Below are 24439 nucleotides of genomic sequence, written 5' to 3'. Positions count from 1 at the left end.
AAAACGAAGTTTATTTTATCGAAAAGTACATATAGCGATGTACTTGTATATAAATTTCTATTAATAAATATTAATAATTGTGGAAACTCTAGACCTTGCACTAAAACACCTTTTTTGATTGCTGCTTGCGGTGTCTGCGACAAGTCAGACAGAGTTTAACTAAAATTAAAAAACAATGGAGATTTCGTTAGTATAATATATTACCTCGTGCATGAACGAAGAATTTTGAAAAAAAAATTCTAGTAATGGCGATGATTTTTCTTCAAAAATCGTAATTTCAGGGATTTAAAATTTGGTTTTTTGACCAAAAAGAATATTAATTTTGGTTTAAATTTAAATTCCTTCGTTCACGCACTAGCTATTGTATGTATAAAGAACCTCTGAAAATTTCAGTCCGATGGGTTTAGCGGTTTTAAAAAAACGCAGTCACCGTAACTGCAGTTCTTAAAAATCACGATTCCGAGATAATAGCCTTTAAAGTTTTAAGCGTATATACTATTCTTTGAGAAGTAGCGGATTAAAACATCCATAACTTTGGTTCTAATGTTCCGATTTTGATGAAATTTTGGGAAAACATTCTGTAGAGTATGTACTTTTGATATATGCAATGAAAAAAATCGATTTTTTGACACGTGAAAAGGTATATAACCCCTTAAATTCAATAACTTTTAATTTTTTGTTCGGACATTTCAGGAATTTTGCCTGATATTTGTTTTATGGGATGTTTAACTAAAATCAACTAATTTTTTATTTTAATGACTTTAGGTTTGTATTTACGTTTTTATTCATTTCCTCGACACAGAAATGTCTCATTTATTCTCCACATTTTTTATTCCTCTGAATGCGCTCCAAATGGCCTGACATATAGTCAATTTATAGAAATAACCACAACTACATCACTTTTCAAATTTCTTATTCCTTTTGATACGCTTTGGAAATTTTGAAGCTGGCGATTGAAAGGAATAGACATTTAAAATTTACTCTCCAAACATTTAATTTTTTTCTATTCGCTTCCAAAATGTTTGAAAATAAAAAACTTTGCGCCTTAAAAAAAAAGAATTCAATTTTTTGATATTTAGATGTTCACTGGGGAATTGGATAAAAACGTAAATTCGCCTATTCAGAATAATTGAAAATGATCAACTTATGCTTAATAATGCAAAATATTAATCTGTCTCTATTCCTCGCTTCTTACCGGGTTTTCCAGGTAGATTTGTGTTTTCAGCAGACCACTGTGGTCCAATTAGTCGTTTCATTAGTGTTTAAAAATACATTCAGTCAGTATTTTATGCTTTAAAAATGCATGTGATAGTTTTTTATTCTTTTAAGCTTAGTCCATAAGGGTATTTTCTCATTGAAAAGTTTAAGATAAATTTTACTTACGCGATGTCGAAGATTATAGGTGAGGACGAGATTGCGTGCAAACGAATTGGCAAAAGCTTGATAAAAATCTAGAACTTCTAGCAGACGATCTCTTTTTATGGTATGTAAATCACAATAGGTGAGAGCTCTGACATTAGCTGCACTCTGACCCACTGCTGAATCTTTCCAGAAACTATCCCCGAAGACGTCTCCTTTTCCCAGGATGGCCACTACTTCATCGTCTTGTATAACTTCCAGGCTTCCAGTTACAATAAAACAAAGAGAGTCTATTGATTCCCCTGTGTGATATAGTAAATCTCCTGGAGCACTATGTGACATTGTAAAATGCATTGCCAAAGCTCTTAAACATCCATCAGACGCCAAACTAAATAGAAAAATCGTTAAAATCCATGAGGAAGCAAAATTATTATAATTCAATATTATTTTCTACATTTTTTGCAGGGTCAGAGTATTTTTCAGAAAAATGATGATATTATTAATAATAATATATTAACCCTCTATAACATGATGTTGCCTAGAAGCAACATACCGTTCTATATTTTTTTTTTAAAAGTGTACTATTCCTCTACAGATTTCACGCTTTGCATCTCGTTGGCTAAGCACTCTTCTATAAAATTAATACAAAAAGAAACAATTAAATAGCATCACCTGTCTAAAATTTGAACTTTTTATTAGAGTGTCGATATTTTATAAAAAATTCGTGAACAAGGTAAGTTAACAAAATGAGTTGGATTTATTTATACTGCATGGAAAATATGTGAAATCAATTTAAATACATCATTATAACTCAAAAATCTTTCAGTAACTATCAACTATCTATATATTTTCAAACATAATTATATGATTTTTCCTCTGATCTCCATTTCCTATTTTCTGTATTTTGACTTGAAAAAATAAAATTTTCAATTTTTAAAAAACATATGTTTCCTAAATTATTAATTTCTACTAGAAAAAAATGTTACAAAAAATAGGAATGAAAATGTTATAGAGGGTTAATATTACACAGGTCTACAAGGTATTTTTTTGAGATACGAGACCGACCGCGCGCTACAGCGCGCGGATTTTTTGTACTTTCTTTACGATTAATTAATTATTTCCTACATTAATATTAGTTAGGTTTATAGTTTAATCTGAAGTTGTTATTTATTATATTGTAGTTCCTTCATTTTTGATAATTTCAAAATATGTCGATATAATGAAAGTATTGTAAAAATAAAGAAAAGTACAATTGACAATTGCTTGAAAGAAAAATACTTAACTATGAAGTGAACAGTTAAGGATTTGAATTATATATAATAATTGAGTAATAAAAATAAACCCTCATATAAAAGTAAATATTCGCTTGGTTAGTGGAAAAAAAGGACACGTCGAATTTTCTTTGAAAAAGAGGACACGTTGCTTTTTAGTTGAAGAAAAGGACACATCGAAAATAATGTTAAAGTTAATGAAGTAAGTAACGATATGTTCATTGGGTAAATGAACAGGTAATCGGGTAACAGAATGACTTTTATTCTGTATTGGTCTTCCAAAAATTCTGTCACACGCTTCAACGGGACTTACATATCGAGTTTCAATGAAATTTCAAATTTCATCACATTCTATAGAAGTTGCACTATTGGCACTATCTGTTATTTCAATAGCAGCAGCATCATGCCCCTTATAAATATATTTATACAGATATTTTACTGATTTAATGCTAGAAACAACTTCTACATTAATATGGAAATTAAATAATTGTAATAATGTAGGGTTGTATGGGACAACGTACTGATTATCTGCTGTTCCTCTATTTGGACGATTAAAAGTTCCGTTATTGCGACGACGGTACGACGGATATCCATTTTCATCCATTATTGTTTCTGAGCAGAATTTCTTTGGAAAACTTTTTGAACATTTACCATTTTCATCTTTACACCAGCTCCCACATGGACCATGAATCATGTTTCTCATAACAATATCATGAAGTACAGGATTTTCCGATGGATCTGGAATTTCTGCAGAAATATATTTGTCAACAATCTCTGATGTGGTTATTTTATTGTTTTGCTTTAAGTTTACTAATAAATGCATATGAGGCAATCCACGCTTTTGATACTCAACAACATACACATATGCAAGTATTTCACCAAATAATTTCTCCTTTACAATTACATTAATCACTTCATTTTTCTTTATGTTAAAAACTCTAGAAACAATATCTGGTCTGTCAGCTGCAGTTTGATGAGGTAGTAAATTTTCCTGTATCTCACGCCAATTTGGATTACATGTCATCGTAATAAATAGATCTGGTTTCCCAAATTTTCTCACAATAGCCATCGCATCCTGATAATTTTGTAACATATTTCTTGGTGAACCTGTGAATGATGATGGAAGAATTACAATTTTACCTACCTCACTGTTCGACTCATCTGCCCTTCTTTGTAAATGATCAATTAGCCCTTTGTAACTTTCGGCACGGAGAGTTGATTGATTATTTCGACAGAAATTTGTCCTATCTTTTTCAACTTTCACATAATTATCAACAATCCATTGCTGAAATAATCGTCCACATTTTAAAATAACATTGTCATCTCTAGACGCTATTTTAAACTTGATGTATGCAGACCGTGAAACTCGTTTATTAGAGTTAACACAAGTCATATTTTCATCCCAACCTCTCGTACCATATGGATAAAATAATGGATATATCCATGGCTCAACATTAGGGTTCATAGAACTTACATATTGTAAATTTTTATTTCTCTTATTATACAAAGTGACGTATGATTCTGGAATATCACCATCTGCAGTTGTAGTAAAAATTGCAGCAACTTCATTGACTTTTTGTATATTGTATCGTCTACTATCCATCCCAGGTTTCAATGTAAATAATAATTGCATCTCAGGCTCAATGGTTAGGTTATTTTCAGTCATTGATTTTTCCATTTCTTCATGCATCATACGGTAAGATTGTACGAAGATATTACAATCCCGAAGAGCAGTGTCAATTGCATTAATAATATCTCGGTTTAATGTCTGAAATTGATTACATCGAATGTCTGTGGATTCGTTTTGATCCACGATAAATAATTGTCCAAATGAAGGATTGCTGTTATCTTCAGCATATATAGATGTATTCATTTGATAATAAACCTGACCATGTATTTTAAAACAATAAGGTCCAGGACGTGTATTATTAAAATCAACTAAATTTGCATTAAAGGATGCAAATGCAAATGAATTATTATAACATCGAACACGTTCATGAAAATGATTTGATAGTTCATGCGTTCCGTCAAATAAACTCTGCAATATTAATGGTGGCTTAGGTAAATCTTCCAGAATAACTTTACCATGCTTACAACAATCATTAAAAGAATTTTTTTTATTGGGCACTTGCTCTGCTTTAAAATGCTTAGCATTACAATGCTTACATAAAATGTTCATTTCACCAGAATAATGTTCCTCTATAACTGTATCTGTACAATTATTACACAGGTTTTCAATCTGAGAAAAATTCCGTTTCCTTTTTCGATAATTGCGTTGATAATCAGCTTTTTTAAAATGATATGACTGTCTTTCTTGAACAGTGTAATCAACATTTTTATTTCTCATTTCATTTGATGCAATGGACACATAATTCTCAGTGCTTGATGAAGTTGAAGGCAAGCTTTGAGAAAGAATATTTACAAATTGATCTGTACATGGATCGCTGTTTGAATCCAATTCTTTATGTTTAACATCACTCTTTTCATAAAAGCTGTCGACTTTTATTTTTTTTAATGTACTTGATGCAACAGATACAACATTATCAATGCTTAATGATGTTGAAGGCATACTATCGACTTCTATACGAACATTATTATTAGAATTATTTGAAATATTTTTAACATTATCATTTACTTTTTGACGGTATCTTCTTTGAGAATCTGCTTTTCTTTGAAGTTTTAAAAGTTGGTATTGTTCTTCTTCCGAAGGAGAACGTACTGCACGTCTTTTTGGCATGATTAGATTGGAAAATTTAATTTACATTCCATAAAATTTATAACCTATTACAAATTTATAGAAAATGTAAACACTTTGTTTTCAAGCTTATAAAACAAAGAATCTCATGCGTTTTAACTGAAAAGTTTGATATATTTGCAAGATATTTTGTAGCTAATGTAAAGATATAATGTATAAATAATGTAGATATCTATCAATACGATTTAATATATATATTTTTAAATTTTATGATATCTGTGTATTTGTCTGTGTATATCTGTCATATCTGTTTTTATCTTTTTATCTTATGTGAAACTGCTCCATATAATGTATCAATAATGTAAAGATATCTATCAATACGATTAAATGATATTATATACTTTAATTTTATGATATCTGTGTATTTGAATTCTGTGTATTAAATTCTTAAATCTGTCATTTGTTTTTATCTTTTTATCTTATGTGAAACTGCTCCATATAATGTATCAATAATGTAAAGATATCTATCAATACGATTAAATGATATTATATACTTTAATTTTATGATATCTGTGTATTTGAATTCTGTGTATTAAATTCTTAAATCTGTCATATCTGATTTTATCTTTTTATCTTATGTGAAACTGCTCTATTTATTTTTTAAAAATATTTTAACACAACACAACAATTATAAACACTTCAAAAAAAAATTTCAATACTAAAATACATTCTTCACTTTTTTAATAATCAAACAATTCAATTATATTGCAATTTCACATTTTTAATTTCTCACTTTCATTTATTTATCTTAATTAAAATTCTTAAATTTGTTATATCTGTTTACATCACTTTTATTTCATGTGAAACAATTCTATTTTTAGAAAATATTTTAACACAACACAACAATTACAAACACTTCAAAAAAATTTTTCAATAACAAAGCACATTCTTCTCTAGCAATTTCACATTTTTAATTAATCACTTTTAAAAACAATAAAATTTTAACCTTTTTTACTATTCCTTTTCACAGGAACAGAAATGTAGAAATATTATGTTCTGTCGATTTTTTACACAATTTAAACAAAACACTATTGGTAAATGCACTTTTTCACTATTTATTGCTTTTTTACACACAAAAATAATAATCACATTTATCACTATTTCACTAATTTTTTCAAAGAAACAAATTATTATAAGTACTATATATCAATTTTCACTATTTGTTTCTTTATTGACACAGAACTGTATAAATATTACTTTTTCGCGTTTTCCAAATATGAATTATCAAAATGGCGTAAAATCACGAACAGTAAATGTTGATAGCGACGCGTCGACGTTCATTCTGTCTTTGTCTCTCGAATTGTTTGTCCTTGTTTCCCCCTAAAGACCGACGCGTCGCTATCAACGCGTCGAATCGTATTCTGAACTCTCCTTTAAGAACATTTAAAATCAACCAATAAGGAAAGGTATCTACACTTGAAGTTAGCTGCAGTTTACCTGTCGCCACTTTAAAAACCAATCAGATTTCACGAATTTGAATTTAAGCAAATCAGACGTCACGACTATGATTTAAACCAATGAGGAAAGGTATCTACGCATGAAGTTAGCCGATTACACTTCTCGTTTTTAAGAAAGGATCAGAGTGGTTTCAAATGTATTTTTGTGAGCTGAACACGATCCTTTCTCTTTAACCTGACGTGATAGAGACTTCTATATAGGCTTAAATTAAAGCTTATATCTTACACTTTAAGACTCATATGCGCAATAAAAACAATTTTAATTTTCAAAAACAATCACCCACACAGTCACAGAAAATTAAAAGGCATTAAAATAAGCTGCAACGCTTATTATTTTAATCCAATTTTGCTTATTTTAATCCATTTTGGTATTAAAATAAGCAAAATTGGATTAAAATAATAAGCGTTGCAGCTTATTTTAATGCCTTTTAATTTTCTGTGGTACCGATTATTCTCTGAAACTTCACTGAATATTTTTATGTTACCTTGGGAAAGTTCCCAAATGTGAATTATACTAAAAAATTTTTGGAAATTTTGTTAAATTCGATTAAAAGCTTTGAAAATAATTCATTATTTAAAACGAATTTCATTAACACTTTTAAAAAAATGTAATTGAATTTTTTTTAACAGTTAGAATTGTTCTTTATAAAATGTATGTTTAACATAATTTTCATTTGATCGAATTTTTATTGATAACAATTTTTTTAGCATAATTCACATTTGATAAAAAAGAATAAACGTACGGACAATTCTGTCATCCTGATGACGAAAATCGGTATTCGCATTCAGAGTGATTTTGAGATTTTTTTTTTTTTCGTTTATACTCCTGCCCTATTAGCATATTACGCACTTGACAAGAGTCCCCGAGAAATACTTTTTATGGATGAAGCATAACCATTCTACAAATTTTTAACCTAATGTGCCTACAGTGCGACTTTCGAAGATAGGAGTACTCGCATTTGCCTGAACCACCCGTCATTGGGTTTTCTCGCCAGAGAAGAGGGAAACTGTAGAAAAACCTCTTCTGAGTACAACCGGTTTATCGACTGTCTAGTTTCGGCGGTATACATCGGACAATTAATCGACAATGTATACCGTAGCACCTAGACGTCAAACCTCCCGCTCAGAATAGCTCACGTGTCGGAAAAATCCCTGGCTGACGGGGGGCGCGAACCTCGTTCGCTCAACCTGCAAAGCCTGGAGCACCAACCAACTGAGCTATTCCGTCGGTGATTTTGAGATATTTAAACAAACGCGTTTTTAACGAGCAGCACTAATATTTGAAACATAATAAAATAAGTACAATCGATATTAACTAATTTGGGTATGCTCTATTCAATGGTGCTAAAAGTTTTTAGAAATTTTTATTTTTTATAATAAAAAAGTCGATTACTGACAAAAACTGATTTGGAAATCCTGGAAATACTGCTCAAGAGTAGGTATGTGCTATTACTGCCGGCGTGACGTCACTGTTTTAGAGTCAATACTTGCAGCCTGTTACGTATATATTACCTTGTGACTATATCCAAAAACTATTAGGCTTTTCTATTCTCCATTATTTATGTTTATTATTATTTAATACTACAGAATTGTAAAAAATAATAATTGTTACAAATAAATTAATTATAATTAATATTTTCATTTATATATTTAATTATGTTAGATTAATGATAATTATTTAATTAAATAAATTATATTACTTAAATTATTATATATAACTATTATGTAGAAATGCAAGTACCGACTTTTTGCAAGGAAAGTTGGTCTTTCTCCAACTGAAATCCTTGAGGCAAGAGTCGTTATTCGCGATATTGCCCATCGGCATTAGGATGTCGAATTAAATCAGACCATATTTCCTGGCGTAAATACGTCATCATTTTGAAGCAGTAAGTGCAAATGCCGACTATTTTGTCTGCAAGTACCGACTCTGTGAGAATGATTTCGCGAAAGTAGGGTAGTTAATGGTTAATTATCTCCAAAATTAATTAATATTGTAAACTAAGATTACTACAGCTAGATTCCTTTTTTCATAACGAATTCAGTGATATAAAAAACTCATTTTTGATAAAAATGTCGATTACCGACTTTCGTCATCAGGACGGCAGAATTTTATCGTTGACGAAATATGTTTTTATATTAAATTGTTTTCAGTTATGTGAGAACCATAATTATATACGTGAAATTTGGAAATTTTCTACATAGTTATAGAATTATTTATTCTATATAAATGTTTTTATATGTAATGTAATTATGTAAATGTTATTACTTATTTCAATTTTTTACTTATAATTATATTATTTCATCCTTTTTTATATGTGAAGACTATTATTTAAACAGTAATTAAATTTATTTTAAAGAAATATTTTTGCCCAGTGTAACAGCGGTTCTTATATTAAGTCTACTTTCATTTTGAACCTTCAGCGAAAATGTCATTTATATATATTCAGTCAAGTTTCATTTTAAACCTTTAACGAAAATGTGACATATATATTTAGTCAAGTATCGCCTTAAAAATTTGCTCACATGCGGACATTTTGAGATTTAAACCATCTTTTCAGAACGCGGAGATGGAACTTTCCCAAGGAAACCTAAAATATTCAGTGAAGCTTCAGGGAATTATCGGTGCTGTGTAGGTATGTTCAAGTCACCCAAAAAGATTATCGAAGTCATTATCTCCATTTTTTTTTCAATTTCCAAACTTTTTTATTATTTTCTTATGGGGTATTAAAATGTACGTTTTAAACTTTAATTTAAGCCTATAAAGAAGTGTCTAGCAAGTCAGGTTAAGGAGAAAAAAATTCTGAAAGCACTTACCTTAAAAACACTGTTTTTGGAGACTTTACTCCTTTTTTACTTAAAATCCTGACGTGATACGCAATTTTGGAAACCGTGATCGTATTCAGCACAAAAATACATTGGAAAACACACCGACAACTAAAAAAAAGTCTTATTTTATAGATCTGTGTTATTATCAGAAGATAATATTGAAAATGTTGCAAATCCTTCAGCACTTCAAAAAACAGTTAGTAGAAAAAGAAATGCAAATTCAGAGGATCTCAGTGTGTGTTATCACCATGCTTAAGCTTTTGAAATTAATCAACGTTATTTTTTTTCCTATATGTGTGTTGGTTTAACATCACTTCTTTTCATTTTTAACAGATTTTTCAGGGCTGACCCCAACCAAACCAAAAATATTGTTTTACTAAAAATGACCATTTTACTAAAAGGGTAACAAAATTTGTTTAGTCAACGAAATCAATTTATTTTCTTTTCTAGTAGTTACCTAAGCCCCAGCATTCAATAGAGAATCATAAATTCCCTTAATATCTTCTTGGGCACAAGTTATGACCCAAAAACCAAACTATATCCATATAACTGAACTTCTTCCCCTATGTATATATTTAAAATAAAATTAATGAAATTGTACCATTAAATGCATTTCTTCTTTTTTATTAATAAATTATTAGTCATAAATATTTTCTATATATTTACTAGTGGGGCTATGCCCCCTGCGCGCCTCGCGCCAGCCCCCATTATTTCTCACTTTAATGATTAATTTTTTAAAGGCTTGCAAGTATTAAAATTATTAAAATTTTATCTAAATTTTGAAATTATATTCGTTTCTTGTTTAGGGGAATTTGAAGTTATGATTGTCCGACATAGCTTCAAATGACCTATGTCCTTGAATTTTAAGGTTATGTTTGAATTAAGGACTTGAATTCTGCAAATCTATGCACTAGAATTTTGAGGTTGTGTTTCATCTCTGACTTTGAATCTTGGAAACTTTGCCCTTGAATTTTAAGGTTATGTATATATGGGTCATTCCATATGACGTGTAACAAACCAACGTTTCACCAAGAAAAAAGTGAAATTTTAGATACCTCCCGGCAACAAGCCTGGAATAGAAGAGAATTAAAGTTATATCATATTCGTATACGAAATTGAAAAATGTTAATTCCTTGTAATACCTGATTTTTTCACTTTTTCGAAGTCAACGAAATAAGATAGAAGACCTACGAAATGAATTCCACTTAATTCTAAAATCTATTTTGCGTTACGTAAAAGTCGGTAAGTGTGTTTTCTATTATAATAACAATTGGACATATTTTTGTGCATCAAAAATAATTCGCTCATCATTTTATTTAGAAGTGATAGTGAATAAATTTGTTGTGTTTTTTCTGTTCAATGTGAAAATAATAATTAATTTACAATAAATATGATGTTTGTAAAAAGTTTAATAAATTTAAATGTGAAGCATTAAAAATTGAACATATATTTTGTCTCAACATTTTTTTAGGTTATGCGTTGTATATAAAATAGTTGCCTTCACTTTTTTATGAAAATAATGTAGATTATAAATAAAAAAACGATTTTTGTCAATAAATAAATTATTAATAAAACGTTTTTTATTCATTCAAGTATATTCTATTTATATTTTATTTCATATTGCACGCTTTACGAAAACGGAATTGAAAGGGATTAAAGTTTGCTGCTGTCTATTCCTTACATAGAGTCACGAAATAACAAAAAAATCAGGTATTCAATGGAATTGATTTTTTTAATTCTTCTTTTTAATTCCAGTCTTCTTGCCGGGCTAAACGCCACATATTGATCTTGTTCTTGAACGATACGTGATTCAGGATCAACCCAGCAAACACTGTTATAAGACAGTTATAGAACTGTTACAAATTTTTTGAGAACAGGTTCTGTAACTCGTTAAGAACTTGTGAGTCACTTGTTACGCAAGATGTCGTACTCAGCGGATATACAGTAAGAATGATTGACTATCAACCAGCTCACGAGCCCGCGTGGAAATGGTTTGTGTGGGTTGACCATTGGTTAAAATTTTTGTAAGATTTTGCCTGTTGTTTAGCCACATTGGACCAAGTGTGGGGTTTGTCCAAATCCCATAGTTGAACTATGGACAAATTTTCTTCTGACTTCTACATTTTTGAACTTTGAACTATGGGCTAAATTTCGCCCATACTGTGGCAATGTCAAAAAATCAATTTTAACTAATTATACATTTATTAACATAAAATTTTTTAAATTTTGCAATTGGACTAAAATTTTGCCAATCAGTGGGAAACCAAAAATACCATTTTAATAAAATTAATTATAAATAAACATGGAAAAGTTCGAATGTTCAGATAATGAACAGTTTGTTGAAATTACGCAAAATTAATAGATGATCACTAGTAAAAAAAATTACAAAGTTTTGAAGTAGGTACTAACCTTTTCAAAAAATTATGACATTTTGAAGTTAAATTTTTTATTTCGTCTTTTCAAACATTTCAATTACTAATTACATTTTGTACTTATTTTCTAAGTAATTTTCATTTAGAAAACTAAAAAAATTTATTTTTCTAACTCTATAACTTCATTAATATTTTTTAATAAAAAAGAAATATTACTCGTGTAGATATATATTATTGTATATTATAATTTTTTATAATTATTTGCTATTTATAAATTTGAAATCATATAGAAAAAAAATTCTTTAGATTTTAACATTTTTGTTATAATTTTCTCAAAATCTGAAGTATTTTAAAAGAATTTCTGGGTGAAACAGTAGTAAAGTATGTTTTTCATGAAAATTACAATTATTTAAAATTATTTAAAATAATTGTAAAAACTTATTCGAATTCAATCATATTAACCGGTTCGGCAATAAACGTAACAATATTTTGATTTTCGAGTTTAATTTCGCATTTAAAGGATACGGCTTTCAAACAATTTAAATCTAAAACATAAATTTCATTTGAAACATTTTCTATTCGATGTATAAAATTTATACTTATTTCTGGCATCGCAGTCGAAGGGTAAGCGAGAGTGGTTGTAAACCTTTTTATAACTACATAATAGTCGGCTTGACACTGACAGCGTCTCCTACACTGACAGTGCAGAACTTTTAGAAAGAGTTGTATTTGCCCAAAATTTAATATATTATTGTCCATATATTTTACGAAACTAGAATTTGTACATTTAGCCCTAGTATATATTTCAGATGTATACAAAACCTTATTTTTAAATAATTTTTTAAAAATGACATGCTTACTACCGTTAATACCTTTATCAATAAGAACTAATAAAATTTCATTATTAAGGCGTAATCTGGAAAGTCCACCTGCTATATACAAAGATTGTCCTATAGCTTGAAGTTTCATTTTCTTGGTTGGAGATAAATATTTTTTGCAAAATTCGTAAGACTTACTTTCTACATCCAATAATTCATTGTGCAAAGTAAATGTATTTATAAACAAAGAGGCTCCAAAATATATTTGAAGCTGTGCGCCGTTACTTCCGTGAATTAAGTTTTTTAGAATTCCATTAATATTTTCAAAAGTAAAACAATGATAAACAAAAAGAGGACCTAACAGTTTAACGATCGGAACTAAATGCAAAAGCGAATGAACGTTGCATGTCATGTTTTCTAAGTCGTAAAGGTGTTCAAACCTTGAAACAAATTCGTGGAGCATTCGGAAAGCATTATCTAACATTTCTTGAGAAATGCTTTGTTGACAAAGTAAGAATATTGCACCTACTAATAATTGCAAATGTTGAAAATATTCTTGAGGTAGTAAATCTTCTAATATTGGAAGCGAATAATAAAAAAAGAACGTTTTATACATTGATGCTTTCCATAATTTAATGTGATTTTTTATTGACAGTAATCGTCTCTGAATAAAGTTTGGTGGACGAAGGGAAGCAATTCTTTCATCAGCAACAGTAACAGCTTCAAAAATAGAGAAACGTTCACCAGCAAACTGAGGATCAAACCAAAAGGCCATTAATGCCTTTAACACCCCTATAAAAACCATATGCATGGAGTCTAATGCTGTGGTTGTTATCCACTTATAAACTAAGGTAGACAAAATAGTTCGACCTTTCACCCCATAACTTAAATTTTCCGCGTGTTGAAGTGTCTCTTCCTCATTCCGTAGATGCATATTCCTTCTGTAAGGATATACTTGCCGATTCCCTAATCTTATTCCTTCATCTTTACATTTGTGGCACCCAAACTTCCCATTGTATTGCTTCATGTTCAAGAACAATGCTTTCGCAGGAAGGTCACAGGAGCCACAAATGATCATACCTTTAACATTTACAAAATCGTTATTATCTGGCAATTGCATATCAATGCCATTACGAAATCGAAGCAACTCCTCATGCAAGGGATACAGGAATAAGTTTGGAACAGGTTTTTCATCCCCAAACCACATACCAGCCAAAATTAAGTTCTCTTTTTTAAACCTATCTTCATAAGGTAATTCATTGATTACTAAGTAAAAGGGCCAAAAAGAAAATTTCGATGTTTTGAAACCCTTTACACCATCAGTGTACCAAGATAAGGATATATTATTTAAATTTGCTAGAAATCCACCAGGTTCGCTCAATTCCCTATATATACTCCCGTCGTAAATATCTTCAATATTTTCTGGAGCAACTTTTTCACGATAAAATCGGTATTGCAATTTTTGCTGAAACCCTCTTCTCAAATAAAGAGCTTGGATTTGATCAATCACAGACATGAATAGAAAATAATTGCAATCTATATTTTCCAAACATTGAGGACATTGTGCAACTTTGAGCTCAAGAGGTGTTAAGCATATTGGACAATAATAATGTCTTGTAACCGGTGTATGCAAATCCTCAAAATATTGTTTAAATGTATATATAGTAGTTCGGCAAAAATTTGGTTCGGGACAATGTAAAGCTATTAGTTCCAAAATACCAGAAAGAATTGCACCTGATAAGGAAAATTTTAAGACGAGAGCGAGAATACATAGTATGCTCTCTGTCACTTTGAGGGGAGATCCTTCGTACAATGGAACATCTTCTTCCACATTATCGTTTTCAAAATTATTTGGATCTTCAGCAGCAATGTTATCTTCGGAGTTATTATCATCATAATCTACATCAGCCTCATCAGAATCAACAATCGAATCATAATCAGTACTACTGTCAGAAGAAAAATCAATTTCAGTATTTGAGTTTTGTTCTTCATTCTCACTGCCTAAAAATATATTGAGTTGATATTAGAAAAATAAATTTTTTTTTATAGTCTATATTTTCTATGTTCTTTAATATAGAAAAAAAATTATTCTAAAATTATTATTATTATTGGGAACTTATTTTAGAATATTGTATACTCAAATTCAGTATACTATTCTTTAAAAAATTATATTCGTAGTATTAATTTATTATCTTAATAATTAAGATATACTAAATATTAAGAATATATCCTTATTTCAAGAGTAAAATATAGACTGATTTTAAGTATAAAGTATTCAGTGTTTTAGAATAAATTTCTTCAGTGTAGAGTAAATATTTCGATAAGTAGAATTTTATATTATATTTCCATTCGAACAAAAATTCAAGCTTATATGATAAAAAAAATAAATTTAATCGAAACGATAATCAATTTAACAAATTTTTGTCAATTAGATTTTTATGAAGGTAATAAAAATTTAGATTTCATCAAACAAAATTGCACTTTTAATTTTTCAAGAAAGTAGTAATAGGTTATAATTGTGTAGTTAGCGATTATTTTTACTTGAGCAAAATAACAAAAATAATTGCTATGTTGTTTTTTATCAGAATAATTAAATGAATATTTCACGGTCTTTTTTCTGTGCATATAACGCATTAGTTGAATCAAAATAAAATCAATTTAAAGACATATTTGATTAATTTTTCATTAACGCTAATGTTTTTGTAAATTGGATTTTTAATAATAATTTTTTATGTGTATATTTATAAAAAACGAAAATATTTATCTTATATAATACCTTCGTCCATTACTGCGCTTAAAATACTATAAATACTGGCATTAGAATTGCTTCTCATAGAGACATCACTGTCTTCGATAGTATCGGTCTAATAAAAAAAATTACAATTTACTTTTTTAAAACAGAAAAAACATTCGTTTTCTAAAATTTCACATACATTTACAGAATTTGGAACATCTGAAAAATCTGAATCTTCTGTCAAATCGTTGGCAATGCGCATTTGAGTTTTTCTGCTCATTAATTCAAAGTCTTGAACTCGGGGCATTTTTAGTAACAGAATATTTAAAAATATCAAACTGTATTTAACTTGATCAATTGAAAATAAAACTTCAGATAAAGAAAATTTTAACCTTTGAAAAAATGTAGATTTCATATGACATAAGGCTAATTGATAAACATTGAAACAAAAGTAATTGAAAATTCAAAGTGACGTTTAAACTTTTATTGTAACGTTGCCCTTAGTAACAGTATCTGGTACACAAATCTTTTTATTAAAAACATTAAGTTGACATTTTTTCTAAAGTTTTTTAAAATGTCGAAAAAAATGTATATTCTTGTCCAATGGGTTGAGAAGCCAAACGAAATTACAATTATGGAGCAAGCAGAAAATGTAAAATTAATTAACGAAGGAGAAATTGTTGAAATTGATTATCCTAATAAAGGAGTTTTTCAAGCTACTCTTCTTCGCAGGAGTGGTAAAAATAATACATTTTAAATATTTTAATTGATATTAACTTTACATTATCTTTAAAAAAATATTTTATTAATATAATTTTTTTTAAAAGTACAATTTTTTAAAAATTTGAATTTAATATTCTTTGATTGCTTTTAACCTAAAACTTTATCAAATACATATTTAAATAACACATTATTTTTTAAGTCGAAAAAACACTTATTGTATGAAGTAAATTTTTTTTATCTTTTAGAGTCAAAAATATACTTAGAAAAAATAAGTAAAAATATAAACAAAGATGGGACTATAATAATAAATAAAAAGGATAATAATAAAGTTAAAAAATTAAAACGTAAATCAGCAAATGAAAAAGCTCATTTAAAATATAAAACAAAAATGAGAGCTCAATCTAAAACAGTTTTAGAAATAAAATTATCTGAATTACTTCCAATCTGCGGTAAATTAAACTATTTATGTAATTTAAATTTTAAATTATTAACACTTAAAAAAATTTGTTTTTATAAAACAGTAACAAATAATTCTTCTTTTAAATATTTAATTAAATTTTTCAATAAACAAATTCATAAAATATTTACAGACAATATTATTGCAAATGAAGATAATAAAAATGACAACACAAAAAATAAATGTGCTGCAAACGAAGAGAAACTTACAGTTCCAGTTAAAGGTTGATTTATTGTTTAATTTATTTTAGAAAGAAACAATATCATTGGTTATATTTTCATGTAATCTTATTTAAGATACAATTTGATTTTTTAAAAATTTTAATTATGATTACTTAATCATTCTATTAAAATAATAATCCACTTGAAATTATAAAGTAAATAATTTAAAATAACCTCTAAAATTTTTATTTACATTATCAATTTAGATGAAATTGACATTAATGAAAATTGTATAAAAAAAAATCAAGAAACAATACAACAAGATATAAAATCAAAAATACAATCTGAAAGTGACATAGCTCATTCGATATTGAAAAAGAAAATGAGAGAGCGTACGAAAAACATAATAGGAAAAGAAATCTCTAATTTTGCGTTAATTTGTGGTAAATGTAAAAAAAAAATTTTCAAGTTATATTTAATCATTAATTAAAAATTATTTATTGTATTATGGTGAAAATTCTATTAAATTTTTGGAAATTTTATTATAAATTATACAGAGGATGTGGATGAGAAAAAAGTTAAGAAAAATGGGAGTGAGATAAATACTACAAAAATTAACAACCATAGAAAAGAAAAAGATCAATTTGATAATAAATTTACAAAGTCAGCACCAATGAAAAAATATAATGATACAAAATTGGAAAGCCAATCGAAAGCAAACAAAGCTGTTTTATCATTAAAGGAAAAGAGTGAAGTGGAAACACATGGAAAAGTAGAAAAATTAATCTCAAAATTGCGTTCATCTCCAAGTAATAAAAAAATACTTTTTGAATTATTTTAAATTATCTTTTGTGTCTAATAGTATAACCAAAATAATAACTTTTCAATTAAACTATTTTAAATTTGTTAAATAGTTACTTTTTTTATTAGTGTATATAAATTTACGAATCATTATTTATTTAATTGAGCAGTACATAATTTAGGTTATTAATATTATACATTTATATTACTATATAGCTGTAAAACGCGATAAAACTACTGATAATATGCATACGGCTCAAAATGATAATACATTGAAAATAGACAATAATCAAAAAGATGATGAATGTATTACATCCAGCTCAATAAAAAAAATATTGATTATAAAAAATCAGAAAATCAAATGGAAGGAGATCAAGCTGATTTTACATTAAAAAATAAAAATAAAATAAAAACGGATGAAAATGTATTAAAAGATATGTGCGAATTTCCTTCAACTTCCGGTACAGTACATTTAAAATTAATTTCTCATTTACTTAGGTATATTCAATCATTTTAAATAAGTAACCGTAAAATTATTTGGTTTAAAAAATTTCACAATTTAAACTTTTTTAAATATTAATTTTTCACTTTAATACACAACATATATTATTATATATTTAATTAAATATCATAATGTAATTATTATTACATAAATTATTATATAGTTCAAAGAGGTGACAAAACTTCTGATCGTATATATGGGACTAGAAATGATGGAATACTCAAGACGGACAATAATACAAAATTAGTAATCAATTCAGGAATTGATAAAGCTCATTCAGTGGGAAAGAAAAAAAAAGAGCGAACGAATAAAAATGAAGAGAAAGACAGATTTGATTTTCCTTCAACTTCAGGTATAATTTAAATAACAAAATTACTTTTATATTTATCGTATATTATCTGTCTAATGAATCAAGAAGATTATTTTGTTTAAGAAACTAAACAATTTTAAAATTGATAAAGAGTTTATTGTTTTTTACATATTTTGCATTTAGTTTTATTAAGTTAATATTATTAATTATAATAAAATATTAACTTTGTACCTATATAAATTAAAAAAAATTATTACTATTAAGAACGGATGTATAAAAAATTTAACATATTAGGATACAAAAGTGAAAAAAATTATGACAGCTCCACCCAGAATGAGGAATTTAATAAATCAATCTTTGATGCTATGTTTCCAAAAAGTAAGAAATAATGAATTAATTTAAAAAACTTATATTTAATTTAAAAAAGGCTAATAAATAGTAACAGAAAAAAGTGGTAAATGTCATGTTTATATATATATATATATATATATATATATATATATATATATATAGCAACTGTAATTTTTATATATAAATCTTTATTTATAATTAAAATGTATATATTCACAACGCAAAGAAAAGAAATTGTGTTTACTTAAAATTTATCTTATGAAAAAATGTAATAATAGTAATTCGCATTACTGATATTGATATAAAAATACAAGGTTTAAATTTAGCGAACTTAACATTACAATTTTTTACAGTTACACCAGAAATTGTCCATTTTTGTGAAACCCTATGTATTTATGCTAAAAAAGGGTTGAATAAAAATAATAAAGGAGCATCTCGTGTAAGTTGTCATATTAAAATTTTTATTATATGTATAAGTATACATATACGTATACGTATGCGTATTCATATAAAACTTATTATATAAATATACATACACGTTTTCATCAAATAACTTATTTCGCTATATAACAGATAGTGGAGCATGATATGGATGGATCTAATATGACCTATTTGTTTGAGGGATCAAAAGTTCTTATAAACAAAAATAAACTATTTTTATTGAAACGATTCAAAAGTAATCCTCGAGAATTAACTCGTAAACTTATGCTGGAACTGGTGGGAGCAGAAAAATTAAAAACCATGACAGCACAAGGCAAAAAAGGAAACGCAATTCCTGAAGAAATAAGGATTGATGTTTTCAGTTAGTATATATATATATATATATATATATATATATACCTAACTCTATTTTATCTAATATCAAAATAACACAGTAAATTAGGGGGTATTATTCTAATACCAAAATTGATTAAAATAAGAAGCAACGCTTTATTCCATCGAAGATTAAAATAATCCATCTGAAGATTAAAATTACATTCGAAAAAAGGTTTTTTAAATTTAAATAATTTTTTAATTATTGAAAAAAAATTTTAATCTAAAAAATGGATTATTTTAATTTTTTATGGTATTAATTTAATTTGCAATGCTTTTTAATACCTTATATTTTACTGTGAAGTCAATCTTTTAACATTAAACTACTTTCACTTCAATCTTTGATCGCGTTAGACATAAAACCATCCTGAAAATATTTTTAAACATAATCTTATTACTGGATATAAATACTAAAACTGTTTGATTATTTTATACACAGAATACGTACAAGCGAGAAATAAGAATTTTTCCGAATTCGAATTTACAACTGTCCTCAACTATCAATGTGGAACATTAAGAAATCCTAAATTAAAAAAAGAAAATGTTAATTCAGGGGGAAATAAAAAAAGGAATAAAAGTATTGTCACTAAAAAGGACAGGAAGAAAGAAAAGAAAAATTCGAATGAGGAAAATAGTTATGAGAAAGAGAAAAGTCATAATGAAGAAAATGGAGAACGAACAGAGGATGAACAAGAAGATAATAATAATGAACAAGAAGTGGATAGTGAGCAAGAAGAAGATGGTGACAAAAAAGAAAATAGCGAGCAAGAAGAAGATAGTGACGAAGAGAATAGTGAGCAAGAAGAGAGTAGCGAGCAAGAAGAAGATAGTGGTAAAGAAGAAGATAGCGAGCAAGAAGACGATAGTCAAGATGAAATGGATAGTGAGCTTGAAGAGCCACAACCAAAAAAAAAATATTAGAGAAGTTTTTTTCCTTTAAATAAATCAATATATTTAATATATTAATATAAATATTAATTATTTTTAAAATAAATAATTAAAATATTCTTTATTTAAATTAACTAAATTCATACGTATCAATTTTCTATCATTAATCATCACACTATATTAAAATAGACACTTCAAAAAATACGAGAGATTGAAAGAGAGAGTGAGAGAGAAGGGAGGGATTTTTATAATGAATTGTTATTATTATTGTTGCACTTATAATATTATATATGAAATATTTTTTAATACATATAATATATAATAGTAAAAAAAATAAAATTATTATCATTAATAGTAGTTTTTTATTGTAACATTTTTGATTCAATGGGATCAAATATAAAATATAAAAACTTGAAAACATTTCAATTTGAGAAGTATATACTCTTAAAACGGGAGTTAGATTATCACTATAATGACAAATTTGAAAAATTTTATGTTAATAAATGTATAATTTACTTAAAATTGATTTTATGACATTGCCATAGTATGGGCGAAATTTAGCCCATAGTTCAAAGTTCAAAAATGTCGAAGTCAGAAGAAAACTTGTCCATAGTTCAACTATGGGATTTGGACAAACCCCATACTTGGTCCAATGTGGCTAAACAACAGGCAAAATCTTACAAAAATTTTAACCAATGGTCAACCCACACAAACCATTTCCACGCGGGAGTGCAACGAAGACACTCTTGTGCGCAGTTCTATTTGTGCAATATATTAAGCACGTGCTGTGAACTGCTCCGTTAGTTTCTGTTTTTATAGTGTTCGGAGTGACTTTTTAGTTTGAGTTTTGGTTTCTTCAGATTGCCTGGATGGTTCTCTTTTTGGAGTACAAATTGTTTGTTCATTAGTTAATTGTGTTTTCAATAATTTAATTAGTAAAGTATTTTCTTACTCTGTGGTACACTAACCATCTGTATAAAGTAGACCCAAGTTCAGTGCTGTGTACAAACTTGATAGTGCCCGACATACGCTCAGCTGACCCTATGTAATCATGTCGGATACACGTGTATGTCGACATTGTAATTCGAATATAGTTGGAGATGCTAGCTCATGTCCTTGTGGTGTTTTTTATCACCCTGGATGTGTTACTCTTGCCGTAAGTAAAACGACTGATAAGAGGAAATGCTGTTCATTTAAACCAACGTCAAGGTCTCTGTCTCCAAGCTCTTCTACCAGTATCACTATTGAACAGCTTAGTAAAATGTTAGAGAATCACTACGCCAAGGCTAAGTCTGATTCTGAGGAATTTATTGGTGGTAGAATTGGGGCTATCGATGAAAAAATTTCTCTCTTGACATCTTCAGTCGCTTTCTATTCGACTAAGTTGGACGATGCAGTGGAGAGGATTGAGAGTCTCAAAGATAGATTCCAGGAGTTCCAGGACTGTAATAATAACGCTGCTTTATCGGAAGCATCAATTTCTTCGAAATGCATTGCTGAGGTGTCTGATAGATTAAAGTGGAAATGTAATCTTGTGATGTTTGGTTGTCCCGAGGTTTCGAACGATGGAAATCAAAGTAAGACTGTTGTCGATAAATTAGAGTCTGATAAAGTTAATGGTTTTCTTAAATCCATCTATGATAAGCATAATCCTATTTTAATTAAATTTAATAGACTTGGTAAATACCAACAGAGCCTGGTATCTCCCCGCCCGATTCGAATTGCATATGACAACGAAGTTCTGATGTGGGAGACCCTTCGCGCTTATTGGAGGAAGAAAAGTGTCGTAGTGGGGAAAAGTGCTCAGACCATCTCACTGTCTAAAGATCTAACCCCACTGCAGAGACAACGCCAGAGGCAGATTCATGTGGAATTGAAGGAGCGTCAGAAGAGTGGGGAACAAGACTTGGTCATCAGGTACGTGGGAGGAGAGCCGAAGATTGTGAAGAGGGAGAAGTCAGCTGTTCCACAATCGTCAATGTAGGATCTTCTTACCGTAACAGTGTATTGGTTGCCGCTCAATATACATGTAACTTCCAGCCTTTGAATGATACCTCTCGCACTCACTCATTCGAAATATATTATCAAAATGTAAGGGGCCTACACGTACTAAAAAATTAGATTAACACAAGTCTCTCCCATCGTTTTTCGCTCCTATTTATATTCTTACGGAGACTTGGCTTCATGTAGGAATTGATAGTGGGGAACTGGGTTTTACGAATTTTATAATCTATAAATTGGATAGAAATTCTTTTACTAGCTCTTCTCTTCATGTGGAGGTATACTTATTGCAGTGAACAATAATTTCCCTAGTACTCATATACCTGTTGCGTGTAATACTATTGAAATGTTGTTGTTCGTGTTAAAATATTTGACATTTGGCATATTTTCGGTGCAGTATACTTTCCACCAAATTCTAGTATCAGTGATTATAGAGAGTTCTTTAATACTGTCGACTTATTTTGTAATGATTTGCCCAATAACCCACTTCATATACTGGGAGATTTTAATTTATCATTTATTGAGTGGGTTGTATTCAATGATAATGATTATGATGCACCCTTCTTAACACATAATTTTAAATCTGGTTATACTACTGTACATAATGTCATCTTCTTATTAATTATGGACAATTTAGATTTCTTTAACCTACGACAACTTAATTTATTTTGCAATAATCGTGACTCTATTTTAGATCTTGTATTAACAAATGTTGACTATATTACCTATGTAATTGAAGTACCTATTGCTATAAATAAACTGCCAAATTATTCAGTAAATCTTAATTTTAAAATCTTAATTTTAAAAAAGCAGATTTTGTCGCTATTAACAATTATTTACTAGAGAATGACTGGAATGTAGAATTTGCAAGTGAATTATATGTTTTAGACGATTCGCACATCTCATGCAATCTTGAAAGTATTCGACATGAAGCTATAAATAGTATGGTCTTGATTTTGTGTAAACATGTTAAGCATGCTTTTCAGTATTTTGTGCCTGTTATATGTAATTGACCCTCAACTTTTCCAATTTGGTTTTCCACAGAATAAAAAAATTTAATTTTTTCAATTTTGCGAGCAAAATATAAAAAGCTTTCAGAACAGACTTATAACCAATATATAATTGATACTAAAGCGAATTTAATATGCAATCCGAAACTCTTTTGGAGTTTTATTAATAAAAACAAAAAAAGTTCTACTTTTCCATATGAAATGTACTTAGGTGATTCTAAAGCAAATGATTGTTTAAGTATTGCTAACCTATTTGCCGATTTTTTCAAGTCACTTTATAATCTTTTGTCTTTTCAATTGATTTTATTGATGATGTTGATTTAAGTTTTAATTTAATTTCTAAGATGGATATTGAGATCAAAATACGTGCTTTGGATAATAACAAAGGGCCAGGTCATGATACTATACCGGTTTCTTTTTTAAAGTCGTGTTGTTCCTCGATTGTTGAACCACTTCTACTTATATTTAACTATTCTTTAAAGATTGGCTATTTTCCGGATTATTGGAAGTTGGGCATAATCACACCTATTTACAAAGCCGATGACAAAGCTAATGTTAAGAATTATAGACCAGTGACGATTCTGAGTGCGATTCCAAAATTATTTGAGAGCTTAATTTATGACCAAATGTATTCAGCTTTTAAAAATGTTCTGATTGAGGAGCAGCACGGGTTTAGGAAGGGGCGCTCTGCCTTAACTAATTTGTGCCTATATACTCAGTATATGTCCAGTGCCTTGGATGGTGGTTTGCAGATTGACGCAATTTATACCGATTTCACCAAGGCATTCGACAAAATTGATCATAATATCCTTCTACACAAACTCCGTGCC

General features: G+C 28.5%; 1 protein-coding gene across 12 annotated transcripts in view; it reads right to left on the bottom strand.

Annotated features, from left to right (window-relative positions):
* The window catches only part of LOC127278580 (potassium voltage-gated channel protein eag), a 1151741-nt gene that overhangs the window by 396342 nt on the left and 730960 nt on the right, over positions 1–24439 (bottom strand). For 11 of the 12 annotated variants that reach the window (XM_051300360.1, XM_051300361.1, XM_051300362.1 and 8 more), the window contains one exon: positions 1384–1747. In XM_051300360.1, the coding sequence (XP_051156317.1) occupies positions 1384–1747 (364 nt within the window). Of the gene's footprint in view, positions 1–129; positions 160–1383; positions 1748–24439 lie in introns of those variants that run through there. The other variant, XM_051300370.1, reaches the window with a different exon arrangement.

The sequence above is a fragment of the Leptopilina boulardi genome, unplaced genomic scaffold, assembly GCF_019393585.1.
Source record: "Leptopilina boulardi isolate dan_hultmark-lab unplaced genomic scaffold, ZJU_Lbou_2.1 LbouV2_208, whole genome shotgun sequence".
Lineage (NCBI taxonomy): Eukaryota > Metazoa > Arthropoda > Insecta > Hymenoptera > Figitidae > Leptopilina > Leptopilina boulardi.
The sequence above is the reverse complement of the archived record's forward strand: the minus strand, read 5'-3'. Positions and strand labels throughout refer to the sequence as shown.